The sequence below is a fragment of the Chiloscyllium plagiosum genome, chromosome 35, assembly GCF_004010195.1.
Source record: "Chiloscyllium plagiosum isolate BGI_BamShark_2017 chromosome 35, ASM401019v2, whole genome shotgun sequence".
NCBI lineage: Eukaryota > Metazoa > Chordata > Chondrichthyes > Orectolobiformes > Hemiscylliidae > Chiloscyllium > Chiloscyllium plagiosum.
Window position 1 is genome coordinate 41,440,547 of NC_057744.1, and position 18,827 is coordinate 41,459,373.

An 18,827-nucleotide genomic window follows, 5' to 3' on the forward strand; every position below is an offset into this window, starting at 1 on the left:
ACCACTTTCTCTGGTATTCCATTCCATACATACACCACTCCCTGCGTGAAGAAATTGCCCCTCAGATCGTTCTTAAATCATTCCCCTCTCACTTTAAACCTATGCCCTCTAGTTTTCAATTCCCCATCCCTAGGAAAAAGACTGTATACATGCATCCCATCTATGCCCCTCATGATTTTATACCCCTCAATAAGGTCACCCCTCATTCTTCTACGTTCCAAGGAATAAAGTCCTATCCTGGCCAACTTCTTCCTATAACTCGAGCCTACTAGTCCTGGCAACATCCTCATAAGTCTTCTTTGCATTGTTTTTCCAGTTTAACTTTGTCTTTCCAATAACAGGGTGACCAAAACTATGCACAATACTCCAAATGTGGCCTCACCAACAACTTATACAACTACAACATAATGCCCCAAAATCCTATGGGTGAGTGCCGAACCAGAGGACACAGCTTAAAAATACAGGGTAGACCATTTAGGACAGAGATGAGGAGAAACGTCTTCACCCAGAGAGTGGTGGCTGTGTGGAATACTCTGCCCCAGAGGGCAGTGGAGGCCCAGTCTCTGGATTCATTTAAGAAAGAGTTGGATAGAGCTCTCCAGGATTGTGGAATCAATGGTTATGGGGATAAGGCAGGAACAGGATACTGATTAAGGATGATCAGCCATGATCATAATGAATGGTGGCGCAGGTTTGAAAGGCAGAATGGCCTACTCCTGCACCTATTATCTATTGTCTATGCTTAATGCACCAGCGGTGAATGCCAGCATGCTAAACACCTTTGTCACCACCCTGTCTATCTGTGACATTGCTTTCAAAGAACTATGTCATTGTACTCCTAAATTCCTCTGTTCCACAACACCCCTGAGGACCTTACCATTTACAGTGTAAGACCTCCCTTGGTTTGACTTTCCAAAGTGCAACACCTCACACTTTAAAGCATGAGATCCGTTACTCCCCCTCAGAGGGTAGACATGATCCTGAGGTTTTCAGGGACTTGTGGACTTTATAGGGGCTGGAATGTATCATCACCCAGTAACACTTTTCATTTTTAGAATCATAGAATCCCTACAATGTGGAAAGAGGCCATTTGGCCCAGCGAGTCTGCACCAACCCTCTGAACCCTCACCCTATACCCATACCTCATATTTGCCATGGTTAATTCATCTAACATGCACATCCTTGGACACGGAGGCAATGTAGCATGGCCAGTCCACCTAACCTGCACACCTTAGGACTGTGGGAGAAAACCAGAGTACCCAGCAGAAACTCAGACATGGGGAGACTGTGCAAACTCTACATAGATGGTCGCCCAAGGCTGGGATTGAACCCAGGTCCCTGGTGCTTTGTGGTAGCAGTGCTAACCGCTGAGCTACATACTGTCTACTTGATTTTGATACGTTTTTGTTGGCCATGACTTGTTTTTTGAAGTTTAAAGCATTATTGTTCATCTAGAAAGAATAGAAATTACTTTAGTTTTGTCTATTATTTTAAAGACTGCACTTCTGACAGTACAGCACTCCCTCAGTGCTGCACTGTAGTGTCCACTTGACTGGAACAGGGACACCCTGAAGTACTGAAGAGGCAGAAACCCCTGAGTTAGATGAGTTAAGGGCATTACCTTCATTACACGGTCTCAAGCTCATTCCAAGTGCGAGTATCCTTCCTGTGCTGAACCTCTATATCTCACTCAAAAAAACCCAAAGAACTGCAGGTACTAGAAATCTGAAACAAAAATTGAAATTGCTGGAAAACTTCAGTAGGACTGGCAGTTCTGAAGAAGGGTTGCTGGACCTGAACTGTTAACTCTGTTAATCTCCCCAGAGACCTTCTGAGTTTTTCCAGCAATTTATGGTTTTGGCATTATATCCTAATACTAAGTCTAATATGCAGTGTTAGAATGTAGATGTGTATTCATGCCCAGATCCTGTTTCCAGTTCTCCTGATTTGTTATGTGAAATGGTCACCAATCCTTGGTGTAAAATTTATGGTGTAAGCATTTTATGAAACTGGTCTGTTCTCAAGCATTGATATTTCTTTCCTATTTTACTTCAATTATTTTGTAAATATTTTTACTGGGACAGTGCCCTCATCAGAGTAAACTGACAATGAAATGTTAAAGACTAATGGTGTGATGGAATTCAAGATGTGAACCCAGAATAATTATTTAATGACTGTATGAGGGTTCACCCTGCAGTTCACTGACATGTGCACACAAAAAAGGATCTGGGCCTAATATTTTCCATATCAGTGGCCTGGTCTCAGCTGTGGTGGTAATGTTAGAGATGGATTGAGGCACAGCTAAGGCCTGGGAAGGGGGTTGCAATTAACAATCACCAGAGCTCGAGCTCATTGGCAAAGTAATCTGTCAGTTTGAATCCCGTATTCCCAATTCCTCCGCCTCCGCAGAACACACCAGATGGCCTCCTTCTTTAGAGACCGCAATTTCCCTTCCTACGTGGTTAAAGATGCCCTCCAATGCATCTCGTCTACATTCCGCCCTCAGACCCCACCCCTCCAACCGTAACAAGGACAGAACGCCCCTGGTGCTCACCTTCCACCCTACCAACCTTCGCATAAACCAAATCATCCGCTGACATTTCCGCCACCTCCAAAAAGACCCCACCACCAGGAATATATTTCCCTCCCCACCCCTTTCCGCCTTCCGCAAAGACCGTTCCCTCCGTGACTACCTGGTCAGGTCCACGCCCCCCCTACAACCCACCCTCCCATCCTGGCACCTTCCCCTGCCACCGCAGGAACTGTAAAACCTGCGCCCACACCTCCTCCCTCACCTCTATCCAAGGCCCCAAAGGAGCTTTCCACATCCATCAAAGTGTTACCTGCACATCCACTAATATCATCTATTGTATCAGTTGCTCCCGATGCGGTCTCCTCTACAATGGGGAGACTGGGCGGCTCCTAGCAGAGCGCTTTAGGGAACATCTCAGAGACACCCGCATCAATCAACCAAATCGCCCAGTGGCTCAACATTTCAACTCCCCCTCCCACTCTACCGAGGATATGGAGGTGCTGGGCCTCCCCCACCGCCGCTCCCTCACCACCAGACGCCTGGAGGAAGAACGCCTCACCTTCCGCCTCGGAACACTTCAACCCAGGGCATCAATGTGGATTTCAACAGTTTCCTCCCCCTAGCTTATCTCTTCACGCTTCAGGCTCACTGCCTTTATTCCTGATGAAGAGCTTTTGCCCGAAACGTCGATTTCGAAGCTCCTTCGATGCTGCCTGAACTGCTGTGCTCTTCCAGCACCACGAATCCAGAATCTGGTTTCCAGCATCTGCAGTCATTGTTTTTACCTACCTGAATGGTCAGTGTCCAATGCAGCCATCCTGGAGCATAGGACATCGTGAACAATAGACTAATCAATAATGATTGCTATTGTTCTAAACAGCAGATTCATCTGCTGAGTAGAACACGCCAGATTCCTAGTTCTTCCTTTCATATATGGTTTTGTTTCTGTTTGGGAGTTGTAAAGTTCTGCTGACTTCATGTCTGGCTGGAACACACGATATCTAGTGCTTCTCCATTACTTTAACCCCCATAAGCCCTTCCTCACAGCCTCCCCTGATGGTGGGGGCTTTCCTCAGCCCTCTTCCTTGGTTGTCGCCTACGCCATGGCAGCCAGTGTTTGATTAGATTAGATTAGATTACATTACAGTGTAGAAACAGGCCCTTCGGCCCAACAAGTCCACACCGACCCGCCGAAGCGAAACCCACCCATACCCCTACATTTACCCCTTACCTAACACTACGGGCAATTTAGCATGGCCAATTCACCTGACCCTGCACATCTTTTGGACTGTGGGAGGAAACCGGAGCACCCGGAGGAAACCCACGCAGACACGGGGAGAACGTGCAAACTCCACAGAGTGCAACTTTCCACCTTCACAGCTCCTGAACTCTTCCTCCAATGATATTAATCTCCAAACTTCCCAAACTGAGCCAGTAAGTAAGCCAGACACAAAGAATACCACAGAAAGAGGCTCAGTGCAGCTTCAAGTAAATTTCAAGGTCAATACAACTATTAGATCAATGTGAAACTTTGTTAATTATTGTAGTTAGATACAGAATGTGTCAATTTTCATTTACCATATGGTTAATGTAATCTAATGATTTTACTGGTGGGCTCATAACCCTGAATTAATGTGCTTAAATCTATCACCCTTAGTTTGTGAAATATGATTTGATAAATCTGGCTGTTTGTGGACTAAAATGCAGTCACAGTCACAAACACTACTGATTTGCTTGGAAAACTGCTTCAATGCAATCAGCCATCTTACTGGGCTACATGTAACTTAGTTCAACACTGTTAATGGAGTTAGGTCACTCACGGATGGGCAGTGACTACTATATTACCATAAACAAGCAAAATAAAACCTTGTATGGAGGACATGCAGTACCTCACACAATATTCCTCAACAGCCTTTGTAAACAGTGCTGAGACACAAATCATGTAAGGTTTGGGAGCACATCATAAAACATAAATGAAAGCAGAAAACCTGCTGGTCATGATCAAAGGTGTCCTGTGTTTTGAATTACAAGATGACATTGGACACCTGTCATGTCATGCTCCAGTTTCTACTTAAAAGGGAAAGGAGACATAGAGTTGGATTTTGCCAAGTTTTGTGCACCCCATTATCAGGACTGAGCAGTCAGCATCTTCCCCTTCCTTAAAAGTCTATCAAGTATCAGGCTGAGAGAGGAAGGAAACTCAGGATGAAAAAACAACCCACTTCAGGCCCCTCCTTCAGTGTGAAATCATCTTGGAGTAGGCAAATGCAAGGTCAGTGTTATTTAAACACAGCTCTGTGGATCTGTCCCTGTTTCCCTTCTCTGGCAAGCAGGACAGGGGCGAAATTGAGGGCTGCAGATGCTGGAGAACAGAGTGTAGATTAGAGTGGTGCTGGAAAAGCACAGGAGGTCAGGCAGCATCTGAGGAGCAGGAAAATCGACATTTCAGGCAAAAGCCCTTCATCAGGAATGAGGGGGCCTAGTCTGTCTCTCCTTGGCTCTGCTTCTTAATCAGAAGGGTATAAAAGGTTTTGTTTGTTAGCTCTACTTGTTGGCACTTTGTAAGAGGTCATTTTTACCACTAATTTTTAAAATTATGGATCTATTGCTTTGATTAATTTTTGTTCAGGTTGCTGTTTTCTTCAAAATCTTAACTCGTTTTTTGGAAATCCCTGTTTAATCTGCCACAGCTAGTCTCAGTCAGCAGCTGTGGGACTTTGGCTGAAAGGGGATTGAGAGGCTCACAAGAACTGTGTTGCTTTTTGGAGTGTTGGGGAAAAAGAGGTATTTTTAATCCTGTAGAAATGGGATGGTTTGGAAATGCTCAGCAGATTAGTCAGCCTCTGTACAGAGAAACAGAGGTCATAGAACTGTACAGCACAGAAACAGACCTTTCGGTCCAACTCATCCATGCTGACCTGATATCCTAAATAAATCTAGTCCTATTTGCCACCATTTGGCCTATATCCCTCTAAACTTTTCCTATTCACATAACCGTCTAGATGTCTTTTAAATATTGCAATTGTATCCACGTCCTCTGGCAGCTCATTCCATACACGCACCACCCTCTAAGTGAAAAGGTTGCCCCTTAGGTTCCTTTTATATCTTTCTCCTCTCATCTTAAACCTATGCCCTCTAGTTTTGGACTTCCTAACCCAGGGAAAAGATTTTGCCTATTTACTCTATCCATGCCCCTCATGATATTATAAACCTCTTTAAGATCACCCCTCAGCCTCCGACACTCCGGATAAAACAGCCCCAGCCTATTCAGCCTCTGTCTATAGCTCAAATCCTCCAAGCCTGGCAACATCCTTGTAAATTTTTTCTGAACCCTTTCAAGTTTCACAACATCCTTCCGATAGGAAGGAGACAAGAATTGCACACAATATTCTGAAAGTGGCCTAGCTAATGTCCTGTACAGGTGCAACATGACCTCCCAACCCCAATACCCAATGCATTGACCAGTACAAGCAAGCATACCAAATTCCTTCTTCACTATCCTGTCTACCTCTGACTCCACTTTCAAGGAACTATGAACCTGCACTCCTCTGCCTCTGGCCTATCTGATCAAGGTCCCATTGTACTCTGAGGTGATTAACCTTCGCTATGCACTACATCTCCAATTTTGGTGTCACCTCCACTCGTGGATCAATAATGCACTGATTAGACATCTCAGTGGTCTACGTAAAGATCTATCACTTCGTCAGAATTGGAGAATTTGGAATTGATGTCTTTAGGGCTTCCCTGATGTGTATGTTGGTCAGGATTAATCACCCAAGCTGCTGTATAATAGAAAATCACTTAGCACAGTGTCATCTTAAGAGTCAACATTTGTTTTCATTTATTCACGGGATTAGGGTGTTGCTGGTTAGGCCAGCATTCATTACTCATCCTTAGTCCAGAGGTAATGCCTTCAGGTGAAGGGGATCAAAATACACATCTCAATAGTTCCTCATGATTATAGTAGTTGTCTGGTAACTGGAATTAATGTGGTTAAAACTATCATGCTTAATTTGTGAGATAGGAGTCAAATAACCTGACTGCTTGTGGCTTAATACTACAGTTCTTGTTAGATCTGCTAACTCTTCCCAGCCTGAATTATTTCCCCCCACCATCTCCAAAGTCCTAACACTCATGGTTCAAACACCTAAAGTGAGTCACCATTTTAACAGTTTGATTTTTTTCTTCAAAAGACGTGGAGTTGGTGATATCCGTTCTTGAGTTGAAGAATGCACAGTAAGTATGTGTATCATCTCTCTGTGCCACAGCACCAGACACTGCTCTGATCTTCCATCTGGCAGAGCCACCATTGGCACAGCACCTCTTTGGCCTAACTTTATTAGTCACCTGTGGGTCTTTTGAGCAAGTTCTCTGGGAGTTTCATGGCTGTCTGCCTTTACTGGTATTGGGGATAACTAACAGTGTCAATATTACTATGGCCAAGTCCACTTCACACCTGGCACAATAAAAATTCAAAGCACCTTTTACTGCACCCCTTGGTTTTATTCCAATTCAAAACAGTTCACTCCTCTTTAGAGAATGTTTTCTACTTCTGTACTATCCCTAAAGAATTTAAATGATGTCTAAATAAGTACATTTAACAAATAACAGACTTAGATCTATATAGTAACTTCCATAACAACATGCCTTATATGTACTAAATGACTGTTGAAGATCATTAGTAATGTGATGCAGGAAGTGTGAAAGACACAGCATTAAAAGAATGTGCTAGTGGAGTGACTTGAATTAAAGAGTGGATGGAAATCTGTGAGGAACATAAACCTGTTAGGCTGAGTCGACATTCTGTGTAATTCACTGTTACTGACATGTTCATTCACAGATTACAGAGAGATTGGGAAAATGCCATCCCTATGCAACTGGACAATCTTGAAATTGGCATTGGGCTTTTAAATACAAGAGATTATCAGGTTGAATCTCCTTTGCAGTTCTCCCACTCCATTGAATTTAATTCTCTTCAGAAATGAGGGAAAATTTCTATCAAATCTGTGGTGAAGTTACCTTGACAAAGTTTGGAAGTATATGCAGAAGAAATTCACCCCTCTTAACATTGACTGAAATCAATGCCACCTCTAGTCTAGAAGAGCATAATACTGACATGTAGTGTTAATTTAGCTTGGCAAGAGAGGTTTGTCCCCAAGAATGGGGAAAAGGATTAGCTAGCGGCTCTAATACTGTTGATGTCATTTTCTCCTTTTCAGGATTTGAACATGCGATTTTGGTGATTTTCAAAACCACTTCAGCGACAGAGCCATCAGAGAAAGACATTTTAACTTGTGGAGCCATAGCTACAGCTGCTGCCTTGATCTATGTTGCTCTTGCTGTTTCCTTGGACCACACAGCATGCCTTGTTTCGTATATTTTCCCATAATAAAATTTTCACTTAATTATTTGGTTGTTTTTAAAACGTGAAGACAACAGGAAAGAGAATTCAACTGTGCCTTGTTCTATGCCAAGACAGTGCCCATCACTAGAGCGACAGCAGGTGTGCCCTTACACAGGTAACAGGAGCCAAGTAGGAATTTCACCTCATTAAGCACAGACTATTGAGAATGGCACTCTAGGAGTCAGTTGCTGTTTGACTCTGTTCACAGGATACCTGCTGCTGTGTTGTTTTGATAATTTAAAATGAAGGTGACCATACTTGTTAATTAAAATGAGTCAAAAGATTCAGTTGCAACCCAAAGTTACATTTTAGATTAGATTAGATTAGATTACTTACAGTGTGGAAACAGGCCCTTCGGACCAACAAGTCCACACCGCCCCGCCGAAGCGCAACCCACCCATGCCCCTACATTTATCCCTTACCTAACACTACGGGCAATTTAGCATGGCCAGTTCACCTGACCTGCACATCTTTGGATGGTGGGAGGAAACCGGAGCACCCGGAGGAAACCCACGCAGACACTGGGAGAACGTGCAAACTCCATGCAGGCAGTCGCCTGAGGCGGGAATTGAACCCGGGTCTCAGGCGCTGCGAGACAGCAGTGAGGTTGGCACAATGGCAAACCACCATCTTCAAAAACTCTTTTCTGTGGTTCAAATTAAAGTATTCGTTCTGCAATGGCAGAGCCTAGAATGGATAGATTTCACAATGGGCATCCTAGCTGATTCTAGTCCTTTTACTCACCTAATTTCACAGGAAACAGATTTTAAAAATGGGTAAAAGAAACATCTGCCCACTTTGATTCACTCACTCAATGACCTTAAAGCCTTCCACTACTGCACCAGGTTGGTGTGTACGTTGTCATAGTTTCATACAGCACAGTAACAGACCCTTCATTCCAACCAATCCAGGTCGAACATAATCCCAAACTAAACTAGTCCTACCTGCCTGCTCCCTGGCCAGTATCCCTCCAAGAAACTTGATGTAGTAAGAGGTAATGGTACTCATGCCATGATGCAGTTGGCAATTTAATGTTTCACTGGTGCAGATGTCTCGTGGAACTGTGGTGAAATTTAATCAACTTTTCCTCATATTTCTAAAAATGCTCAAGTTTACAGATTTCTGACCCTTGTACCTCTAACATTGCTCCACTGCTGAAATTTTGATGTCTTCTGCACTCCTTGCTGCCCTAACCTAAATTTAACCATTATTTCATATGCAGTATATCTCTCAATGGTTTTGTACTGCAGGAACATTCAGTGAGCTGCAACTGTGGATGTAGAGACAAAACGCTTGGGAACTTTGGTCAGTTATGTTGTTTTGTGACAAATGCAAATGAGATGACAGCATTGCAGAGAATATGCAGAGCTTGATGCTGTTAGTTACAAGACAATAAACAGTCACTTAATCAAGAAAGTGTTGGTTGTTTAGCTGCCAAACGCTTTGCTAATAATACAGGACCTTGGGATGAGAAAAAGTTCATCTGTGTTGTATCTTTCACATCTTGGAATATCCCAAAATGCTTTTATAGTCAATGAAGTACTTTTGAAGTGTTGTCATTGTTTAGTGTAGGAGGTGGTGCAGCAAGTTTGTATGCACCCTCAGCAACAAGATAATGATTTCACTTCTTTTTCAATCAAGGTTGGGGGAGCAGGGGAGGTGAAATATTATTCAGCTGGGTACTGGAGAGAATGTCCATGCTTTTCATTGGTGACCCAAGATCTTTTATATCTGCCTGCCCTGTCAGGTAGGAGCTTTGTTTAATATCTTATTTGAAAGATGACACCTCCAACAATGACTGTTTGCAGCTCCACATGTATCATCTTGGAGTATCCTTGATAGAGCTCAAACTTCACAGCAATGTGTCCCAATATAACAAGACACTTGCTCTTGAAGACCAGTGTTTCCAATGGCTGAAGGGTCAATGAGTAAGGTCACAATATTAAGGTTGACAAATTAATCAGATATGGTATAAGGAAAAATCTTTAGGTTAGGATTTGGAATGGTGGTTGATGCAGATTGGCTATTTGCCCTCAAATAGGAAATAGATAAGTACTTGAAGGGGGAACAAACATGACAGGGATATGGGAATGTAAAGGGGAATGGGACTAACTAGATTGTTCTCCAAAATAGCCAGCATTGATTTGATGGGCTAAATGGTCTCCATCAGTGTTTTCTGATGTTGATAATGATGGTGGGATGTCATTTAAATGTATGACACTAGGTGGTAGCCTAACATAGAATTTGCCATGTGACACATTCAGTTAAAGCTGTAATTGTGTAAATATCCATTGTTGGATTATATGTCTGAGAGAAACTATTGACACAGGCACATTCCCCATCTCAATAAAAGTTCAAAGTGAAATATTGAATAAAATTATGTGCACAGTAATGTTTTTACTGAATCCCTGCACTTACACACACACACACACACTCTCACTACTGCTGTGTAGCAGCAGTTGGTTGGAGGGGAGGGGGTATAAAATGTTTTTAGACATATATCCAGGAGATTTACAGGGGACTAACTCAGCCTGTAGCCAGCCAACTCAATGTTCTGGAAAGAAAGCTCCAAGACACAGAGCCAAATTGCGAATTCCCCGGGCAAAATAATTGCCTCCTACACATTTACGGACTTCCAACTTCCCTCGTGTTCCTGTAATACTTTGCATGATCATGTCAGTTTCAAAAATCTATTTTTGTATTAACTGCAGGAAAATAATGAGTTCCAGCCATTCTGTTAATAATAGAACTCTGCCATGTGCAGTGAAACAACTGCAAGAATAGAGGATGGGTTAATAGTAAGGAAGCAGAGGTTGAGAAGAATGGGGTATTTTCAGGCTATGAAGAGTGGACTGCCACCAGATTTGAGGCCTTGGTTATTTTCTAATCTATTTACATGTCTTCAACAGAGACTAAGTTGTCGGCCAATTCAAACTAGTTGAGAATGTAAGCTGTGAGGAGGAAACAGAAAATCTGCCTTCGAAGCAACACAGTAAAGATTCACAAGATTGTTCTCTGGGATAAAAGAGTTTACCTGTGATGAGAGGCTGAGTAAATTAGCCCCACATTTTCTGGAGTTTTGAGAATGAGAGGTGGGATTTATTGAAGCGTGCAAGTTTACAAAGAGATTTGAGGGGGCAACTCTCAAGATTAGACAAAGCCTGAAGCAAGGAGACATAACTGAAGGGTTATGAATATCTATAATGCTGTACTCCAGAGAGTTATGGAAGCTTTGCTATTGAACACACTTATGGCTGAAATAGGTGGACTTTTAGTTGTTCGTAGATGAGAGATATAGGGAGTGGGTAGGAACTGGAACTGAGGTAGATCAGTCGTAATTGCATTGAGTGGCAGAGCAGTTTTGAGTAGCCTTCTAGTCTACTTTTGTTTTCTATAAGAGGAGTAATATTCTTACATTTCTCTTTTGCTGTACCCCTTTAAATGGTGTGTATTGGCCATTAGTTATATTGTTTCTCACAAGAGGAAGCATTCTCTCCATCAAAGTTATCCATAATTTCACAAGTCTCTAATAGGTCACCCAGTAATCTCTTTTAAGAAAGAAGAGGCCCAGTTTGCCAGTTCCTTTGGTGATGTATATACCCACATGTTTCTGACGTCATCCTGGTAAATCTCTGCACATGTCAGTGATTCTCTTATATTGTTTCAATTAAGTAGTGGCCAGAATTGAAGATACTTTTCCAAGTGTAGTCTAACCAAGATTTGATATAGATTTAGCATAATTACCCTATTTTCCAATTCTATGCCTCCTGATTAAAGCATTGTGTTTTTTATAAGACCTTACTAATTTTTGGTGCAACCTTTAGTGATTTGTACTCATAAGATCCTTTTGTTCCTCTGACCTCAGCAACGTTCCAAACGTTAAGTGGCCTTATTCTTCCTACCAAAACAAACTACTCTTTTTCTCTTTTGAACTTAGTTTGCTAATTACATGGTCATAGAGTCATAAAATCCTACAGCCCAAACTAGTCCATGCCGACCAAAATGTCCATCCACTCTAACCTAATTTCCCTGCACTTCTAATCCTTTCTTATCCAGTTAAAAATCACACAACACCAGGTTATAGCCAACTATCACCTGATGAAGGAGCGATGCTCCGAAAGCTAGTGTGCTTCCAATTAAACCTGTTGGACTATAACCTGGTGTTGTGTGATTTTTAACTTTGTACACCCCAGTCCAACACCGGCATCTCCAAATCTTTCTTATCCAGGTATTTGTCCAAATGCCTTTTAAATGTTGTTAATGTACCCGCCTCAACCACTTCTGCAGGCAGCTCATTCCATATGCGTACCACCCACTGTGTAAAAAAGTTGCCTCCCAGGTTCACTTTTAATCTTTCCTCTCTAACATTAAACTAATGCCCTCTAGTCCTCAATTCCCCAACCCTGGGAAAAAGACTGAGTACATTCACCCTATCCTTGCCTCTCATGATCTTGGACATCTCTGTAATGTTCCACCTCCGTCATCTATGCTCTAAAGAAAATAAGTCCTAGCTTGTCCAGCATCTTCCTATAACTCAGACCATTGAGTCCATGCAACATCATTCTGTAAGCTTATTAATATTCTCCTGCAAACTTTGCAGCCTTCCTCTATTCACCCAAATTGGTGTCATTTGCAAATTTAGAAATTTTGTTTCTAGAAGGGGAATTATCATTAGTGGTGACCCTCACACTAATATTTAGAGAGCTCATCTTTCCTGAACGCCTTGTTTTCAGGAATAGTTAGTGACCACTGCTACCCTTTAGCCAGGTGACCAATATTGCTGCATCATATCTTCCTTCTGTATTTCTCTCTGAACCTGACTGCCCGTAATCCTCTTGACACATACACACACACACACACACATCAAACCTCTATCATGGACCCTGAGACCACCCCTGCTGGAACACGGATCAAACCCTGAACTGTTGGCACCTACCTGATCCATTCTGATCACCCAGACAAGTGAACCAACCATTCTCAGCCTCCCTGGAGTCTGGATTACCATGGCAAATACACTTCACATGTTCACTGCAGCCTGTGGATAGTAATGGCAGAGGCTCCAATTAATCTCCATCACATCATCAACAGAAATCTCACTCTTACCACCTGCTGTTGATAAAATTTATGAATTGAAACTCCACCTGGTTGCATTGTGAATGCATCTTTCTTGGCCATGTAGTCCTGGTGTGGGACCTGAACCAGGAATGTCAGGCTCAGAGGTAGGGTCAATACCCACTGTGACACAAGACCTCTATTATTAATTCAACCAATGTAGCATCTCTTGTCAGGCCAGCATTTATTGCCTGTCCCCAGTCTCCAGTGGTGGGCTGCCTTTTGAACTGTTGCAGCCCATGTGCTGTGGGTTGATGCAAAATGCCATTAGGAAGGGAGTTCCAGCGTGTTGACCCAGCAACAATGAAGGATTGGTGTATATTTCCAAGTCAGGATGCTGAGTAGCTTGGCGTGGAACTTGTGAGCGGTGGTGTTCCTACATATCATGCTGCTCTTGTCCTTGTAGATGTTTTAGCTCTTTTTGTCCATGTTTGTCCAAGACTGTTGTAAAGTCAGCAGCTGAGTGGCCTTTGTGGAATCTGAACTGTGAGCAGGATACTCTATCGCAAGGGCTGCTTTCTAGACCAGTTGACAACCCCATCCATTACTTTACTGATGATCGAGTAGACTGGTGCAACCAAAATTTGTTGAAGAGGATTTCTTTTGTATTCATTAATGGGAAGAGGGTGTCACTGGTTAGGCCAGCATTTATTGCTCATCCATTACTGCCCAGCAGACTCTGTCAATCACATTGCTATGGGTCTGAAATAGGCCAGATCAGGTAAGGATGGCAGTTTCCTTCCCTAATGGATATTAGTGACCCATATGGGATTTTTCCAACAATCAACAATGAATTCATGGTCACGGACTCTTAATTCCAGATTTTTACAGAATTCAAATTCCATCATCTGCTGTGGTAGAATTCCTACCCAAATTCCCAGAACAATACCTGTCTCTGGATTAACAGTTGAGTAATAATACCACCATGCCATCACCTCCCCCTTAGCCATGCGTTTTGTCTATAGGACATACCTGGGCAAATTTACACATTGTTGAGTAGGTGTCAGTGTTGTAATTGCAATGGAACGGCTTGGCTAGGGCTGTGGCAAGTTCGGGAGGAAAATCTTATGTACCATTGCCAGAATGTTGTCAGTGCCCATACACTTTTGTTATGATCCAAGCTAAACAAATCAGATCCCAGACTGCAATCTAGTTTCATAAATCGTACTTTGTTTAGTTTTAAGTGAGGTGGTCTCTTGCAGAAACACAAATGTATAATGCTGCCAGTTTGGATTTTTCAATAAAATAGAGATTTATTATGTAAAAGAAATTAAGATAAAATAGAATAAACCAAGTTCTTTACATACAACACAAATGCATTTTTTTCTAAACACATGGTAGAAATATAATCCCATTAGTTCGAAAAGCCCCCTTTTATTGTACTCACACCAGAGAGAATTTCCTTCTCCATTACCTCCAAAGGACTTAATTTAACTGAGTTTTGACAATCTGACAACCTCTTTCCGGAGCCTTCATACATTTCAGCTTAAATTTTCTTCGCTTCAAAGAAGCCTTTCGAGATTTTATAAGCCCTTTGAGATTTTATAAACCCTTCTTATGTGGATCGTTTACTAAACCCCTTACACTGAAGTAACCTGTTTTTAGTGATTTTAATGAGAGTCGGGGGGTAGACGTGAGTGCAGTTGCCATCATTAAGCAGAAAGTGCTGGGGAAATTTGAATGGTCTGAAGGTGGATAGGTCATCCAGACGAGATGAACTACACCCCTGAGTTCTGAAGGAGATAGCTAAGGACATTGTAAAGGTGGTGATCTTTCAGAAATCATTGGAATCAGGGAGGGTGCCAGAGGACTGGAAAATGGCTAGAGAGGAGGGAGGCAGAAAGCAGGAAACTATAGGCCAATTAGCCTGACCTCTGTCTTGATAGGATTTTAGAGTCCATTATTCAGAATGAGATTACGGAGTACTTTGAAAAATAGGGTTGAGTCAGCACAGCTTCATGAAAGGAGATCATGCCTGACAAATCTGTTAGACTTCTTTGAGGAAGTAACAAGCAAGTTAGACAAAGGTGAGCCAGTAGATGCGGTCTATTTGAATTTACAAGATACAGCACAAGGGATTGCTAAATAAGATAAAAGCATAGTGTTAGGGCAAGGTACTGGCATTGGAGAGGATTGGCTGACTGGCAGAAGGCAGAGAGTGGGGACAAAGAAGGTGGCAGTGACTAATCGAGTTCTACAGGGGTCAGTGTTGGGATCTCAATTATTAATGTTTTACATTAATGATCTGGATTAAGGAACTGAGGACATTGTTGCTAAGTTTACAGATGACACCAAGATTGATGGAGGGACAGCTAGTGAACGAAGAGGTAGGGAGGCTGCAGAAGGATTTGGATAGGTTAGGACAGTGGGCAAAGAAGTGGTAGATGGAATACAGTGTGGGAAAGTGTGAGGTTATGCATTTTGGTAGGAAGAATATAGGCTTAGACTATTTTCTAAATGGGAAAGGTTTCAGAAATCTGAAGCACAAAGGGACTTGTTCCTAGTTCAGAATTCTCAGATCAACATGCTGATTTAGTTGGCGGTTAGGAAGGCAAACGTAATGTCAGCATTCCATTTCAAGGGAGCTAGACTACAAGAACAGGGATGTATTGTTGAAGCTGTATAAGGCTCTAGTCAGACCGCATTTGGAATGTTGTGAGCTGTTTCAGGCCTGTATCTAAGGAAGGATGTGCTGGCCTTGGAGGGGGTCCAGAGGAGGTTTACAGGAATGATTCCGGGGATAAAGGGCCTGGCATTTGAGGAACGGCAGAGGACTCTGGGTCTGTAATTGATAGACTTTAGAAGGGGATCTGATTGAAACTTAAGGAATACTGAGAGGTCTGGATAGAGTGGATATGGGGAAGGTGTTTTCATTAGGACCTAATGACTAGGACCTGACGGCACAGCCTCAGAGTGAAAGGATGAACTTTTAGAACTGAGATGAGGAAGTATTTCTTCAGCTGGAGGGTGGCTAATCTGTAGATTGCCATAGAAGGCTGTGGAGGCCAAGTCATTGGATGTATTGAAGACAGAGATAGATAGATTCTTGATTAATAAGGGAAACAAGGGTTACAGGATGAAGGCAGAAGAATGGGGTTGAGAAACATATCAGCTATGATCAAACAGGGGAGCAGGTTTGATGGGCCGAATGGTCTAATTCTGTTCCTATATCTTATGGTCTTAAGCTATCTTCTCCTCTTCACAGGAGAAACTACTTTATATATTCAGTTTCAGTCAAGAGCCCAGCAGAACCTATCTGGTTCATTAATGTCCTTTTAGGGAGGGAAACTGCCATCATTACCTGGTCTGGCCTACATGTGACTCCAGACCCACAGCAATGTGGCTGACTCTTAACTGGCCACTGGGAAATTTGGGATGGGCAACAAATACTGGCCTAGCCAGGAAGGCCCTCATTCAAAAGCCCTTCACAAACGTCGATTTTGCTGCTCCTCGGATGCTGCCTGAACTGCTGTGCTCTTCCAGCACCACTAATCCAGAATCTGGTTTCCAGCATCTGCAGTCATTGTTTTTACCTACCTGAAATTGTAAAGCTTCAAGCTAAGCCCAAATGAAATTCCAGACTCTTCCATCTGAAAGCATAGTGCACGACACTTGTAAACTCTCCAAAAGTAAACAAAAAGCCATTAACTTCCAAACTACCTCTCAAGACTTTTTTTTACAAAACAAATCACCTGGTCCACAGAAATACTTGCAAATTAAACCCTGTCAGACACACAGAAACCCCAAAACATTCTGGAAAATACAGCGGGTCAAGGAGCATCCATGGAGAGAGTAAGCAAACATTTCGGGTCTAGATGACTCTTCATCAGAATCACCTGGACTTGAAATATTATCTTGCTCTCTCTCCATTGATGCTGCCTGACCCGCTGTGATCTCCAGCATTTGTTTTTAGTACAGGCTCCAGCATCTGCAGTAATTTGCTCCTATTGAGAAACCCATATGCCCCTAGTTCAAATCTCAAATCAAAATCAAATCTCAAAAATTATGATATCAAAATATCTATATAACTCACACACCTTACAATTCACTTCGCAGTATCCAGTGTCTTTAGCCTTTTCTTTAAATGACATGGAGTCAATCAAATTGGTTGCAATCTGGTAGCTCAGATCATTGGGATCTCAGAGGGAGACCAAGATGGATCATCCAACCATCATCTCTGGCTGAAGCTGGTTTCAAATGCTTCTGCCTTGTCTTTTGCACTAATGTGCTGAGTTCTCCCAGCTTGAGGATGGGATATTTGTGGAGCTTATGAGCTGTTTAATCATCCATCACCATTCACAAGTGAATGTGCCAGAACTGCAAAGCTTCTATCGGAAACAAAAATAGAAATTGCTGGAAAACCTCAGCAGGTCTGGCAGCATGTGTGGAGAGAAATCAGAGTTAACGTTTTTGGACCAGTGATCCTTCTTCAGAATGATTCCTGATTTCCAGCACCCGCAGTTCTTTCGGCTTTTTAGCTTGTATTTGATCCTTTGGTTGAGAGATTATTTAATCCTAACTATTACTGTTACTGCTGTTTGTCATGGAAGTCGGCCTGTTTTGTAGCTTCATAGGTTGATATCTCATTTATCTGGCTACAGTATTATTTAATCTAGATTTTGCCCAATACTTGATGCACTTTGCTCTTCCTTCTAATATGACAGTCTTGCTCCCATTCATCTACCAAACAGGTTTAACCCCTTCCCAACAGCTCTCGCCAACTACCCTATATCTACAATTGTCACCTTTCTGTTTAGTGGTGAGCCATCTGGCCCCTCCCCTCCCACAGCTACACCAAATGTCCAAGGGTTCTAAAACCCACCATTTCTGGTTTCAGCTTTTTTTTTTGTAATTTTGCTGCATATAAATTGGCTGCAAAATGGCCTTTTTTTGGGTAAATCATTGACAAGAAGCTCTTTGGGATGCACGGGCTGCTATATAAATATATTATGTTTTGGAATGAGCATCTCAGTATGGAATGGAAAGCCATTTGTCTCATTTTACCCCATTGGCAGATGTGGGTACTGCAGAGGCTGGAGATTAGAATCAAGGTCAGAGTGGTGCTGGAAAAGCACAGCAGGTCAGGCAGCATCCGAGGAACAGGAAAATCGATGTTTTGGGCATTTCTGATGAAGGGCTTTTGTCTGAAACGTTGATTTTCCTGCTCCTCGGATGCTGCCTGACCTGCTGTGCTTTTCCAGCACCACTCTAATCTTGACTCATCTTTCCCTCTTGTCCGTTGTTGCCCCCTTCACTGTCTCACAGACAGACACACGCACACACACAGACACACCCCGCCTGTATTGACTGTTATGTGTAGAGTTTGACAATGGATTATATGGTTAAATCTGACTGATTAGAAACAGTTGAATGAATAGTTTGAGGTAAGCAGTTTATCTCCCAGGACAGAAATGATACAAAGGCAGTAGAAAGGTCTGGTCTTTGTGCTGACACACTTGTGATCAGTTGGACAATTGCAGGAGATTAGCTTTCTACTGGGCGGACAAAAGCCAGTGGACCTCCCCCTTCTGCACACTGTCACACCATGTTGTAGTTTTGAATCATAGAATCCCTACAGTTTGGAAGCAGGTAATCTGGCCCATCATGTCCACACCGACCCTCCAAAAAGCATCCCACCCAGACCTACTCTGTTACCATATCTCTGTAACCCTGCATTTCCCATGGCCAATCTACCTAACCTGCAAATCTTTGAATTGTGGGAGGAAACTGGAAAACCCAGAACATCAACTAGCCACGAAACGACACGACCAGCTATCC

The 18,827-nt window shown here is 42.6% G+C and overlaps 1 protein-coding gene across 2 annotated transcripts in view; it reads left to right on the forward strand.

The window, feature by feature from the left end:
• rae1 (ribonucleic acid export 1) overlaps nucleotides 1-7,938 on the forward strand; it is a 39,354-nt gene extending 31,416 nt beyond the window's left edge. The window contains exons 12-13 of one of the 2 annotated variants that reach the window (XM_043676983.1): nucleotides 6,727-6,769; nucleotides 7,753-7,938. In XM_043676983.1, the coding sequence (XP_043532918.1) occupies nucleotides 6,727-6,754 (28 nt within the window). In that variant the 3' untranslated portion in view covers nucleotides 6,755-6,769; nucleotides 7,753-7,938. The remainder of the gene's footprint in view (nucleotides 1-6,726; nucleotides 6,770-7,752) is intronic. The other variant, XM_043676984.1, reaches the window with a different exon arrangement.
• Nucleotides 7,939-18,827: the final 10,889 nt, after the last annotated feature.